Genomic DNA, 13,449 nt, shown 5'->3' with positions numbered 1-13,449 from the left:
CCCTTTATTGTCCGTTAAGTTTTATCGTTAAAACACCTGTCAAACACGGCCGCTGCCGTAGCGGAGAGTATAAAGTTCACTTAATCTAGTACACACCGCCAAACTAAGGGAAGTATTGTACAAATACACGATTTCTATCGGCTTGATCAGAATCAGAAATACTTTATAAATCCCAGCAAGGAAGTTGTGTTAGTTACAGCAGCTCCCAAATGGTGAGTTAGATAGCAGTAATAGCAACAAACACATTTGAACATTATAGAGATTGGATAGTAAAATCCCAAGAAAAAACTTTAACGCTATATACACAGTTATAAATAACAGTTAAATAAAAAGCAGTAACAGTAACATAAAAGCCAAGTAACGGTGAATTATACAATATGTAAAGTGCAGTATGCATGTGTGGAAGATTGCACTTATGTATTGCACAAGCAAGTTCAATGGCTAGTCTGTTATTTTGAGGGATGAGTTGAAGAGACTGATGCTCACAGGTAGGAAAGACTTCTTGTGTCTCTCTGTGGAGCATCTTGGTGCCAGCAGTTTCTGGCTGAAGGTGCTCCTTCTCTATAGACATAGACTGACCTGAAGTCAGTGTAGCACCAAATTATTTCAGATCTTTTATTTAATGGTAGAAAATCTCAATGAAATAATCCCCTACTATGCTAAATGTAAATATATCTTACAGTCTGGAAACACATATTTTTAGGTGGCTCCTGCCCTCTAGTGTTCAATGGGAGGTCTCGTTGTTGCACTAGGAGGGCTCGGATTCTCGTTCACTGGCAGGAGCCAATCAGAGAGCTCGGGTTTCTTCGTGAAGCGGGAGACCGGCAAACTGACGGTCACGTGACTGACGGAGATTGCCGAAGCCATTAGCAGAACTACTTCGTTAGCATGTAGCTTTGTTACACTTTATCTTTTATTGTTCGTCAAGTTTTAATCGTTAAAACACTGTCAAACACGGCCGCTGCAGTAGCGGAGAGTATAAAGTTCACTTAATCTAGTACACACAGCCAAACTAAGAGGAAGTATTGTACAAATACACCGATTTATATCGGATTTTAACGTATCATGAGTGTGTTTACGTATTTCTTTCTGTAAAGTTTTAGAGGAAATATTCCACCACTGGCCAAAGTAAGCATACAAATATAGAGAATTATTTTTATATTGATGCATAACATCGTTTTAATAGTGTTCACATTCAGTTGTAGCCAGCTGACAGTGCTAGCAGATTAGCTCAAATGCTAGCAGAGACCACGTGATCCCTCTCGAGCCTCCCCTGTAGCAGTTTTATAGGTCGGTGAAAACCGTAGCTGTACTCTGATTGGTCAGCGCTTTGGCATCCTCGTCTCTGATTGGCGGAATAAAACAGATGAAGGTTCTTGAGCGTTTTTCCGGCTTACATGTTGAAGAGGGGGAGAGAAAAAAAAGAGAAAAGACGAATGGAAAAAACTGTAATCCACAAAACGACCTCTGCCTTGTAAACTCCACGATACGGTAAACAGCCGCACACTCTTTTAAACGCGTTTGTCTGTTTCACGCTGCGTCTTGTAGAAAGTTCAGGATTTAAAACAGCAGGCGACGTTTCAAACGTTAGCCTACTATGCTAACTACGATAGCCTGCTAACAAGGTAGCTTTTTTTTTTGTAGTTTTAAGGTTAACGAACAAAAACCAGCGACTACAACGAGCTTTATTTGACCCAACAGAGACCGGGTTTGGTCACTTTTTAAAAAAAAAGTCTGCATGGAGTTGATATTTGATCAGAAACGACACAGTTGTTGTCGAGCAGCATATGTTATTGCTCGTATAACGTTAAACAAAGCGTCCACGCAAGCGATATATTCCTGTTTTTCCACTGATACATTCATCAGTAGTGTTATTTATTCTAATTAACATCAGTTGCTCAATGTTAACATCTCCCTTTGCTGGTTGGTAACCTTAATATACCGCAGTGCTAACGTTGCATTAGCCTGTTTATGTCTCCGCGCCGCCTCTTGAGGGTTAAACTGGCTTTTGTTGTTGTTGTTGTAGATGTTTTTATATATAATGCAGCTACTGTCAGGCGCTGAGCCTTAATGATATCCTCAGTGTTACGAGAATTAATTTAAAAAAAGAACCCTTGAATAAGGAGGACTGGTTTCAAGGTATCAAAGTTTAAGTTGAATTTATTATTCTTGTGCAATAAGGAGTGTTTAACAGTGAAACTCACAGAAAGGGGTCACAGGGAAAAGGCTCCTCGAGGAGCTCTAACAGTTGTTACAGAGAAAAGGCTCCTCGAGGAGCTCTAACAGTTGTCACAGGGAAAAGGCTCCTCGAGGAGCTCTAACAGTTGTTACAGGGAAAAGGCTCCTCGAGGAGCTCTAACAGTTGTTACAGAGAAAAGGCTCCTCGAGGAGCTCTAACACTTGGTTCTTATACTTTTTTTTTTAAATGGGCTGTCTCGGACACCTACCCACTGATACAGATAACATCATAACACTCCTTTAGTTGGTTTTCTGCTTAGTAATGAGCATTATGATTCATAACCACATGGTACTCCCCGAGTCTCTCCTGTCTTTGTACTACTAATTTATAATTGTCTCTCCCTGCCCCTGTAAAAGACAGGACACACACACTATCCATACGAGTTAAAACATCTGCACCCCAGTATAATCCTATTTTGTTTTTATAATACTCAGTGTGCCCTAAGCTGGTATTAATGTATAATCTGAACCCCGTTCTAGGTCATAAATAGTTAAAATGAGCTCCCAGCAATTCCCCCGACACGGGCTGCCTGTGTCCAGCGGGGGAGCAGCTCAGATCTCTGCTGCTGGAAACCTGGTGTCCGTCACTCAGCCGTCAAATATGCCAGGTGAGTTATTGTCACTGAAATGACCAGCAGGACACATTTGTGGCAAGGCAAATCTTTCATCCAACTGTTTTTCTCTAGGTGGTAGTGGTGGTGGGGATGCAGACAGCAGCCGTGATGCTGACCACGGCCAGCAGGATCATCCACCTGCTGGCGGTGCAGGAACCTTGGCGTTCAGAGATGACAAGCAGGACACTATGGTGGTCAGACCGTACCCACAAGTACAGACACACGGTCAGCCGCAAGTTACTCCCCAGACGGTGCCCATCCAGCCTGGCACACCTGTGACTGTCCCTGCCACCTCTGTGCACCTCCCACAGGGCCAGCCTGCAGTCCTCACCGAGGGGCAGATGAAGGTGATGATTATGTTATTATATTACCATCTTCAGTGTGAAGTGAACGCCGTCTAACTTGAACACAAGTTGGCAAAGATGTAACGCACTCTGCGGTTAGTGAACGATTAATTGTCGCTGACTAAGGTTGATGTATTCGCTCAGAAAGTGCTGGCTCATGTTGCTGAAGTTTGACAGCTCAGCAAGACCAATTATTGAGATGAGTCAGGGCTAATAAGAGACCAACAGTTTATATGAAAAATCTTGTGTTTTTAAAGGATCCAACATGGAACAATTTGTCTTTCTCTTCCCGCCCTCATGCCCTCCAGACAGCCCTCATTTTAAAATGTGCTTAATATCACAACGCTTACTCTGTTTGGGCTTGTTTAGTGTCACCTGATCAGACGCTGAATTCTGAGATTAAAGGATGGACAATGGAATAAATGTAAAACTTATAACCATAATCACAATCATTTTATTTGGAAGGATGAATCCTGCAACTAAAATTATTTTTTACAAAATATCTTCTCATGCAGCATCTTTTCTATTGTTGAAATCAGGCAGATTGTGACATTTGTAAAAGTTGATGTGCTGAGAAGTTAGTTTCTAATTTGACACCTGGATAATAAGATGGATGGATACATCTTCTACCAAATTAGTAACTAATCAGAAACAAATTATTCCCATGGGGCTTAAACTGGATTTTGCCTAATAACTGTCACCAATAGATCTTACTGGCAACTTAAATAGGACACTGGCCATGTGCAAACTGACCTTGCAGTTACTTCATAAAAATGTGAGAGTTTCAGTGCAGCATGATATTTCATATTTCAGTTTGCTGGTGTCTAACATCATGCATCTAAAACCAGAAATCTGTTTTTATTTTTTTATTTTTTATTTTTTTGCCTTCTCATAAGGCTGTCCTGAAGTCACCTATGCCGAGTCGACTTATTGCCCCAGCACCAGCTTCCAATCAGGGGCATATCCCCATACCCCCCAAGGTGCCTGGTCACATCACTGTCACTATAGAGAACAGTACAACGACACCATCTATTCCTGTGGCTACTATCAGTGGTCAGCAGGTGAGTGTGCTGTTTGTTGTTTGTTCGTGTGTTTTATTGGTTCTGTCTTGTTGATGTACTAAAGATCTGCTTTCATTGTGTTTCAGGGTCACTCCGGTAACTTGCACCACCTGATGCAGGCGAACATTCAGATTATTAGGGGCAGTGCCCCTGCACTGCAGATTGGGACACCTGCAGTCCCTCCCCAGACCTTCACATCCCATTTACCTCGAGGTATGTGTGAATGCCAGGATTGATGTTTGCTTGTCTTGGAAACAGGAGTCTAGATCACTCTGTCTTGTGTCCTGCAGGAGCTGCTGCAGCAGCAGTTATGTCCAGCTCTAAAACTGTCCTGCGACCAGCAACCGGAGCAAGTGCGGGCCCGGGCCAGCCCACAGTGCAGCACATTATCCACCAGACTATTCAGGTGCTCAGATGTGCTTTCACCTAAAGACGTGTTGACATTGTGTTTGGAAACATTGTGTCTAACAGTGTTGCATGCTTTTCTGTCCACAGTCCCGACCTTCTGTAACAACAACATCTACAACCGTCCCTCCAACTATGGTGGCCCCCATTTCAGCAACTAGGACTCAGTCCCCAGTTATCAGCCCAACAGTCACACACTCTGCAGACATGGCACATGGGTAAGTAGCAGTCTTAAGTTTAGATAGATGGAGATGCTGTATGTGTAGGTACTAAAATGCAGTCACCATTTAATGTGATGAAAAGGTGTTTTATAGGAAAGTAAAATCAGTTTTTGCTGATCAGACATTGAACTTTTTAAAAAAAAGGTAGATCTTCAGATTGGAGATTGGGGATTGGAGGGTCGGGGCAGGTGTTGCTCCAGTTGTGGTCCTCCAGGTTTCCCAGATGCAATGGTGGCCACACCTCCTCAGCGGGGACCAATCACAGCAGGGCACCCACAAACCTAGATTTGCATAAACAGCAATGTTGTTATCCATAGGTGTGCTGCCGGCAGGTGGACAATTGTTAACATAATGGCAACTTAAAGTAACGTCCACATCTGGATGATGGAGAGATTTGCTGCAGAGGAAGTTAAGCTGCGTTTCTTAAACTGCTGTGTGTTGTTGTTGTTGTTGTTGTTGTTGTTTTTTTTGCTCCTCTAATCGTTCCAGATATGTGTGAATTTAAAGACCCAGCAGATAGTTTCAGCACAGACACAGTTGCTCTTTTTGTAGTGCAAGAAGACGCCTTAAGACAAACGAGTGTCTACTTGTGACCTTTTATCACAGGTTATGGCTTCTAGTTTCGTGTTGTCTCATTTGATGGATTTAGTGTGCCTGTGCCTGATTTAATGCAGTCATTTATTCTTTTCTTTCAGACGTTCTGGGCTGACCATTCACCCTCCGCCTTCGGCCACCGTGAGCATTCAGAGGTCTCAGACATCTCGTGACACGGCCACGCGGATCACACTGCCGTCTCACCCTGCAATCGGGGGTCAAAAACCTCAGCCTCCCCACACCATGACACAGGTTACTGCTTCTTGACGGCTGCCTAGAAAGATAAAATGAATACTCTTTTAAATTGGTGCCTGAAATAATTTCTCTTTTTTGTTTCCCACAGAAACCCATCTTTAGTCCTGTGACGCCGGTAGCTGCAGCAACTGTGGCACCAATTGTTGCCACTAACACTGTGCCATCAACCACGGCAATAGGTATGTGTATCTACAAGCTTATTAAAAAATGTTTGATTAAAGAAACAAAGCTGCAAATTGTGCCGTTATTCTGACACAAATATTGATAATCTTGTCTTCTTCATGTTAAGGTACTGTCCCACATACCCAAATGACCAATAACACTATTGTCACCATGACAATGGCATCTCACTCCTCTCATGCTACAGCAGTGACCACCTCTGCCATCCCTGTTGGTAAGTTTTGTGTCTTTGGTTAGGACACCGTTGCGTGCTTCACAAGCACGAGGTGTCGTCTTAATCACAATTAATTCCCAGTGTGTTTTCATGAATATTTTTCTTAATCATTCCTCTGTGGTTTCACAGCTAAAGTGGTCCCTCAGCCCATCGCCCACTCTTCATCCCGCGTGCAGTCCGACTACCCCGGAGAGAGAACCAACCTCATCCCAATCCCAGGCCATCGGTCGTCTCCTAATCCTGTTACAATGGAGGCAAGAAGTGACAACAGGTGAATACATGTTGGCTGACTCGTCTATGAAGGGAGACGATATCCATAAAATTAATACTTTGTAGGTTATAAGGAAACTGAGGCCGGCATCTGCTATCAAGTTGTGTCAATTGTTTATAAAGCCTAGTGTAATAATTAACTGAGGGGAATCTGCTTACACAGCTGATATGAATGTATTTACAGTAGCTATTTGTTTCTTTTACCTCCCACAAACAGCTGAGAGTTACATCTCTGTCGTACTTGACCTCGATTTATATTTCCCAGAAACTGGGCCACTGTGGGTACAAAACAAGCTGAGTTGTACTTAAGAGTAGATGTAGTCATCTCAAACAAGGTTGGCACATTGACCTGGAAATACTGACGAGGTAAATAACCAGCAGTCATGAGCTGTTTTTCATTTGTCACAAGAAACACGAGTCTACAGCCACGCAAGTGTCTCTGTGAGAACTTCAGCGTCCTAACATGCTCACAGTGACCCAGCTGATGTTTGGTGTGAATGTATGATTTCACAAATTAACCTGGTGGTGGCACTAAATCATCAAGATTATTATAATTCATCCTGAAGGGGAGACGTGACTGTCTGCATGAACCTTTCATGGCAATCCAGCCAGTAGTTGTTGAGTTATTTTAGTCTGGATAAAAATTCAACCAGCCATCCCCAGAAACCACCAGATGGAGAGGTTGTTTTGTAATTCAGATGTCTGCATAAATACATTATATAGATAAGGAGGATATGAGGGAAATGATCTTGTATTGATGACAAGAAATGAAATGTGATCAACAGTTAAAGTACGAACGCTTACTGATGATGAGTGTTGGATTAATTTGGTGTGTTTCTGTTTAAGGCCCTCCGTGCCCGTGCAGTTCCAGTATTTCCTGCCGGCGTACTCCTCGTCATACACTCTGCCACACACCTACACCCCCATCAGCAGCTCTGTATCAACCATCCGCCAGTATCCCGGTAAGCACCGCTAAGCAGTGTTGTTTTACTGTCAGTCACTGAGAGTTAAACATGTAACTTTTTATAGCACAAAGATCTAATTTGAACTTTATTTCCCCTCCTTAATAAGTTACTCCTCAAGCTCCGAGTTCAGCACTTCCCACCCAAGCTGGAGTAGGCGTGGCGACCACTGTCCATCTAAACCAAATGCACCTGATGGCAGTGGATCGGATCGGTCTCCCGTCCGCACAAATCAGCACCCAAGGGATCCAGCCAGCGCCAATCACTGCGCAGGGCATTCAGCCTGCGCCGATAGGAGTGCAGGGGCTGCACACGTCTGCACCAATCACCACGCAAGGGATACAGCAGACACCCATAGTTACTCAACAGCAGCAGCAACAAGCGCAGTCTGAAGCTAAACCTGGTAATAAAAACAACACGGTGTTGATGAGCGTGTCACCGAGTCGTGAGCTGTTTGTAATGCTCTTTGTTTTCTTCTTATTCAGGTGTTGTTTTGGCTGATGGCTTTGTAGCTAGCCCCATCAGCAGCACATTCAGCACCACCCAGCCGGTACCCACCATGGTGCAGGCACATACCCAGGGAGGAGTAGGAGGAGCTCCAACCCTGGTCTCCTCCCCGAGACCCAGCATCCTCCGCAAGAAGCCCGCTAATGAAAGGTGAGCACAGCGGATGTCAAGCAAGAATATCATTGCATTCATGTCTTAAACCTCTTTAATGTTTCCTGTTCAGGAAAGTGTTAACTACACAAAACACATCTTAAATAGTTTGTTTCAACCACACGGATATCTGAAGATAATCAGATAGTTAATACCTGTCTGAGTCTGTGAGATTTGACAGATGACAGAGTGAATATTATCCAGCAGGTGATGTCTCTGTAAATCAACACCACACCTCACCTCTATGTGCCGTTTAAGAACAAATCTGTTTGTACAAGTAGTTTGGTTATTTCCTGAATTGTTGCACACTGTGGTAACCCTCACCATGACCTAATTTATAAACCAATCCACAGTCCTAAAATTAGACTGAATTCTCAAATTGCATTTCAGATGTTGTGTTCTTACACTTATTACACTTTCTAAACAAGACGTTTGAGTCGCAGTTTTCCACACCAAGTTTTTAAGGATATTTTTTGTAGGTTGTTGTTTGATACAATCCTCAACGGTTCATGAAGGCTATCTTAATTTTCTATTTATAGCTGCGTTAAAAAACTTTTTTTATAGTAATTAGATGGATACTTTACACTGCAATGGGCTTGGTAGCTAAGAAGCAAGACTCATGTAAGGAAACTAACGTAGACAGCGAAATAAGAGAATAAAATAAGTAAATAAACAAATGTGAGTAAACATTTATACACTTATCACTGTTTGAGGATTAATATTATCGATCCCACATGCCAGATCACTTGCATGTCTCGGCACTGGTCTCCCCCTTTCTACAATCTTGAACCAAAGCTTCTCTAATTACAGGATCTCAGCCACGTCTTAAATGGAGGCACTCCTCACATAAAGTTTGTTGTTTACCAAATCTGTCCTGCGTCTGTGTTTCAGTTGTGTTCGCAAGAACCTGATCCCCGCCCAGCCCAGTGAAGCCGGCAGTGGCCGACTTGAGAGTGGCGTAAGAGGAGCAGGATCTCCCCGACCTGCAGGGTGAGCACTCTGTCACATCGATTGCATCACTCGCATCCTCTCATGATAAGTCTTTAACCTGACGCTTTCGTTTCCTCTCAGTGTGAAACCCAAAGCTGAAGTGCACATGGCGGTGGCCCCTCCCGTCATGGCAACAGTGGAAGCGCTGCCCTCTCAGGGAGGAGATCAGCAGGCCGTGTCCTCAAACGCCCAGCACCTCGGCCAGGCCATCCCCACCATGCTCGCTACGCCGGGGCCCGTACCTCCCTCCCAGCCCTCCACTGTCCTCTCCGCCCTGCCAGCAGCCATGGCTGTAACTCCCCCTGTTCCCGCTTCAATGGCCAACACCGTGGCCTCCCCGACTCAGCCTGCAGCCAGTAGCACGGCAGCCTGTGCTGCCAGCTCCGCTTGCCCAGATCTGAAAATAAAGCAGGAGGTTGAGGCCATGGACACCTCCCAGCCAGGTGAGGAGCACGTCCGTCACCAGCGAAGTTGATTAACGTAAAATCATCAAACTGAAGTAAACAATGTGTTTATGTTTTCTCCTCAGACCCCAATGCCAACTTGTCATCAGCCCCGGCCCTCACCACCCAGGCCTCCACCCTGAACACTCCTGCCACTGGAGATATGATCCCAGGAGCCTCCCCGAGGAAGAAGCCCCGCAAGCAGCAGCATGTTATATCAACGGAGGAGAGCGAGATGGTGGAAACCAACAGCACAGATGAAGAGAAGGCCCCAGGCAGGCCCATCACCGGCCGGGCCGAGAGGCGCGAATCTCCACCAAGAGAATATGTTGGTATGTGATGTCATCCACTGTCGCAGTGATGATTATAATGTGTCTGTCCTGCACCACCACTTGTTCATCACTTGTTTTTACCTTTACAGATGAAGAAGGAGTGCGCTATGTACCAGTCAGACCTCGACCACCTGTCACTCTTCTGCGGCACTACAGGAACCCCTGGAAAGCTGCGTACCACCACTTCCAGAGATACAGCGACATCCGGGTCAAAGGTCAGTAGCTTCTCGCTTGCATACAAAATATTTGTCTTCACACAGAAGATGAACAACGGTGGCATTTTTCTTTTGCTTTGCTCACAGAGGAGAAGAAGGGAAGCTTACAGGACATGGCCAACCAGAGAGGAGTGGCATGCAGAGCACAAGGCTGGAAAATTCACCTGTGTGCCGCACAGCTCAGGCAGTTGGTGAGTGCTGACCCCAGACCTGCCAAAACACAACTGTGTTGTAGTTTCTTCTTAATCTATGACTGATACATAAAAAAATCTGGTATTCTCAAAGTTTTCAGTGAACTAGATAAAGGCTGAGTTTGGTTTGTGGCTGAAAGTACGGACAGTCACGCATTGGCCCTTTTATGTTAGATGTTTATGTTAGACAAATCGGTTAAATAAATACTCTTCTGCATTGTTTTCTTATTCTGTGTGTTTGTTACTTGATCTGTAGTCGAGTTTGGAGCACGATGTGTACAGCCGCCTCTCCACCCTTCAAGAGGGCCTGATTCCCAAGAAAAGAGCCGGAGCCGATGATGATCTTCACCGAATCAATGAGCTTATACAGGTACGGTATTTTAACTTAACATCATAGACACTGTTTATTGGTCCAAACTCGATAATTCACTTTAAAAAATCCACGTTTAGATGTTTACAAAACAAAGCTTAACACTCTCCTTGCTGCTGCTGCTGCGTTCTTCATCGTATTCACAGAGCGAAACAACTGTTTAACAACACCTTCAGAAAATTTGTGTAAATAGTTATATTATTATTATATTCTCAAATGAAAAGCCAAAACCGCAAAAAACACTTCTTCCAAACCGTAAAGCAGCCTCATCTGCTCTCTCTTCTCAAATCACTGGCTTTCCACAGCTGACATCATTTAATGCCTTTTGTCCTCAGGGTAACATGCAGCGCTGTAAGCTGGTGATGGACCAGGTGACTGAAGCCAGAGACACCATGATGAAAGTGCTCGACCACAAGGACAAAGTGCTGAAGCTGCTCAACAAGAACGGTGCTGTCAAGAAGTCCTCCAAACTGAAGCGCAAAGAACGGGCATAAGAGGGGGGGCGAGGGGTGGCCTTCTCTGTCGACAACCACCACCACCGCTGTCCCCTCTCTGACGGGGGCGAAGCAGCTGCTCAGAACTTGGTGCTATGATTTGCTGCATACAATCACACGCAGCCTCCCTATCTGCTTAAGAGCGGACGGAGAGAAGTGACGGGGGCGCCTTTAAGGAATCAGGAATAGGTTCTCATTCAAGACCCAACGCACATATTGAGCGTGGAGGATTGTAGGCTGCATTAAGAGTGGCTAACTGGACGGTCCTATCTCCCCCCTCTCCTTTTTTTTTTTTTTTTTTTTTTGGTTTATTTTTTGAAGAGACCATTTTTACTAACTTAATTTCTGCCTCTTGTTTTAAGACGATGTTTGAACTGGCACATTGTGTATCTTTGATATTTGGCACTAAATGCAGGTGCAGTAAATCTATGTTAAGTGATGAAAGTGTTTCAGTTAAGGTGAACCACCTGAGAGTTATCGAATTAAATCAAAATAATTTCAAAGAAGTCCTTCACGGACAAATTTCACCGGGCACGGCGAGCACTCCCTGTGCGCCGCAGCCGCCGGAGCTAATCACGGCCGATCCAGTCAGTGTTTCAAACCTCAACAGGAGCGCCGCAGTCCATTTCAGAAGCATCCCAGGAGCAGCTCTCCACCGAGAATACATGTCTGATCTATTTTTGAGAGATGTCGCAAGCTGCCAGCATCGATCTACACAGAGCAGCTTGAGCTGTGGCCAGAAGTCAGACACAGAAACGGCAAAGAATCCGGTCGATTTTCAAAATAAATAGAGGCTTTATGCTTCTCAAGCATATTTAGAAGCACATAAACTCAGTAAAAAATTACCAGATCTGAGCAAGTTAATGAAGCCTGACGAGCGAAACGCTTCTGAAACGCTCCTGGTGGGGTTTGAAGTCAAACGGAGAACTGACTGAACAGTGTCACGGCCGCTATGTGACGGAAGTCGTGCCCGGTTGGATTTCACCTTTAGTGAGCTGTGTGTATACAGACTAATCTCAGTTGTGCTCTTCTCATTAATCGGTGCCTTCATTTTGTCGGTGTACATAAAATGGACGGGGACGTGTGAACGCCGTTTCACACGATGTTGAAACATTCTTAAAATATCAGTCAGAGAAAAGTGTCACCTTCACCGCTTCCACTTTTTCTCCACACATCCTGCACCTGGATTTTAATAGTCAAGACGTGTTCATCTAGTGTGGGTAAACAGCTGCCTATTTTCAGCCACATGGAGGTGTAATCTAATAAAAGATGAGAGAATACTTATGTGGTTTGAGGTATATATACATATATAAAAAATGTGGCAAACTGAATTAAAAAAAAAAAAAAAAAGCTCTTAAAGTATTAATAGTCAACAGATGGTTACCTGGAGGTGGGAACATATTACTGCAAATGCATAATGCCAAGTTAACTTGCTATGAATCGTCTACTTAATCCAAAGTAAATGGATGTCATAGTGTTAAAAAAAACACAATATTTTCCTTCGGTTTCAGAGAGTGCTTGAAAGACAGCGAGTGAGTGTCCTTGTGTGATTATACTGGTGGACTGAATTCATGTAAATCACTGTAAATGTGCTTTTGGTTTTCCATTGACCCAGTTCTTTTCAAGTTTTGTACTCGAAACATTTTGTGCTGTGTGACGCGCGGCGCTTCATTTTGCAGAGTGTAACGATAATGACATTATGAGATGAAGTGAGCCTGAAACATCCAGCTATTGTACATTGTTTTTGTCTGTGTAATTATAGTAAAGATACTTAAACAATACCCTATACACTGCTAAGTTTGTACGTTGCTCTTCCTTTAAAAATTTGAAATTATGTCGTAAACAAAGCAAAATATATGTTCTATATTTTAGGTTATTCCACCTATTGCTTTGACAGCTTCGCACACTCTTGGCATTCTCTCGGTCATCTTTATGAAGTCGTCACCTGTGTTGGTTTTCCAACAGTCTTGAAGGAGTTCCCAGATATCCTGAGAACTTGTTTGCTGCTTTTCCTTCCCTCCTGTGGTCCAACTCATCCCATGTTCCTTACATAGGCTGGTGATACAGTCCTGACCTCGGAAAAACAAATGTTGGTCCCACTATTTACAAACTAGATGGGATAACACGTCACTAAAGAATGCTATGGTATCTATGTTGGTGCACATGTTAAGTGTCACCAGTAAAAACCATCACACACAGTTTCCTTTATACTTCATGGTGGGAACCACACATGCAGATGCCATCTGTTGATGATTTGACTCCGAACAGATTTCCACTGGTCTAATTCACTGTCCACTGTCCATTCCTTTTGTTTTTCTTCAATCCAAACACTTCTCTTCTTGTTCTGGTCCTCTTCAATGCAGCAATTCGAGCACTGTCAGAGGTAAACCTTGGGCTTC

At 43.9% G+C, this 13,449-nt stretch overlaps 1 protein-coding gene across 3 annotated transcripts; it reads left to right on the top strand.

The window, feature by feature from the left end:
- Positions 1 to 1,349: 1,349 nt before the first annotated feature.
- On the top strand, positions 1,350 to 12,836 carry sap130a (Sin3A-associated protein a). 3 transcript variants are annotated; one of them, XM_010739528.3, is made up of 21 exons: positions 1,350 to 1,491; positions 2,719 to 2,846; positions 2,925 to 3,199; positions 4,093 to 4,257; positions 4,344 to 4,470; positions 4,548 to 4,663; positions 4,753 to 4,880; positions 5,579 to 5,729; positions 5,821 to 5,911; positions 6,022 to 6,126; positions 6,256 to 6,397; positions 7,243 to 7,358; positions 7,468 to 7,761; positions 7,844 to 8,015; positions 8,907 to 9,005; positions 9,087 to 9,448; positions 9,535 to 9,780; positions 9,870 to 9,995; positions 10,083 to 10,186; positions 10,443 to 10,556; positions 10,892 to 12,836. In XM_010739528.3, exons 2-21 carry the CDS (start codon positions 2,735 to 2,737, stop codon positions 11,048 to 11,050), a joined length of 3,204 nt encoding a protein of 1,067 aa, XP_010737830.2. In that variant the 5' UTR covers positions 1,350 to 1,491; positions 2,719 to 2,734; the 3' UTR covers positions 11,051 to 12,836. The 3 variants fall into 3 exon arrangements, with proteins under 3 accessions (XP_010737830.2, XP_019130923.1, XP_019130924.1); XM_019275378.2 differs by having other exon boundaries at positions 2,719 to 2,850; positions 2,932 to 3,199; XM_019275379.2 differs by lacking the exon at positions 4,093 to 4,257.
- Positions 12,837 to 13,449: the final 613 nt, after the last annotated feature.

This window comes from Larimichthys crocea, chromosome XVII (assembly GCF_000972845.2).
Source record: "Larimichthys crocea isolate SSNF chromosome XVII, L_crocea_2.0, whole genome shotgun sequence".
Lineage (NCBI taxonomy): Eukaryota > Metazoa > Chordata > Actinopteri > Sciaenidae > Larimichthys > Larimichthys crocea.
This window is presented reverse-complemented; position numbering and strand designations above follow the sequence as displayed.

Coding starts and splice junctions, on each gene's coding strand:
- sap130a (XM_010739528.3), top strand. CDS start 2,735: ATGAGCTCCCAGCAATTCCCCCGACACGGGCTGCCTGTGTCCAGCGGG. Junction 2,847..2,924: donor TCAGCCGTCAAATATGCCAG/GTGAGTTATTGT, acceptor GTTTTTCTCTAG/GTGGTAGTGGTGGTGGGGAT. Junction 7,762..7,843: donor GCAGTCTGAAGCTAAACCTG/GTAATAAAAACA, acceptor CTTCTTATTCAG/GTGTTGTTTTGGCTGATGGC.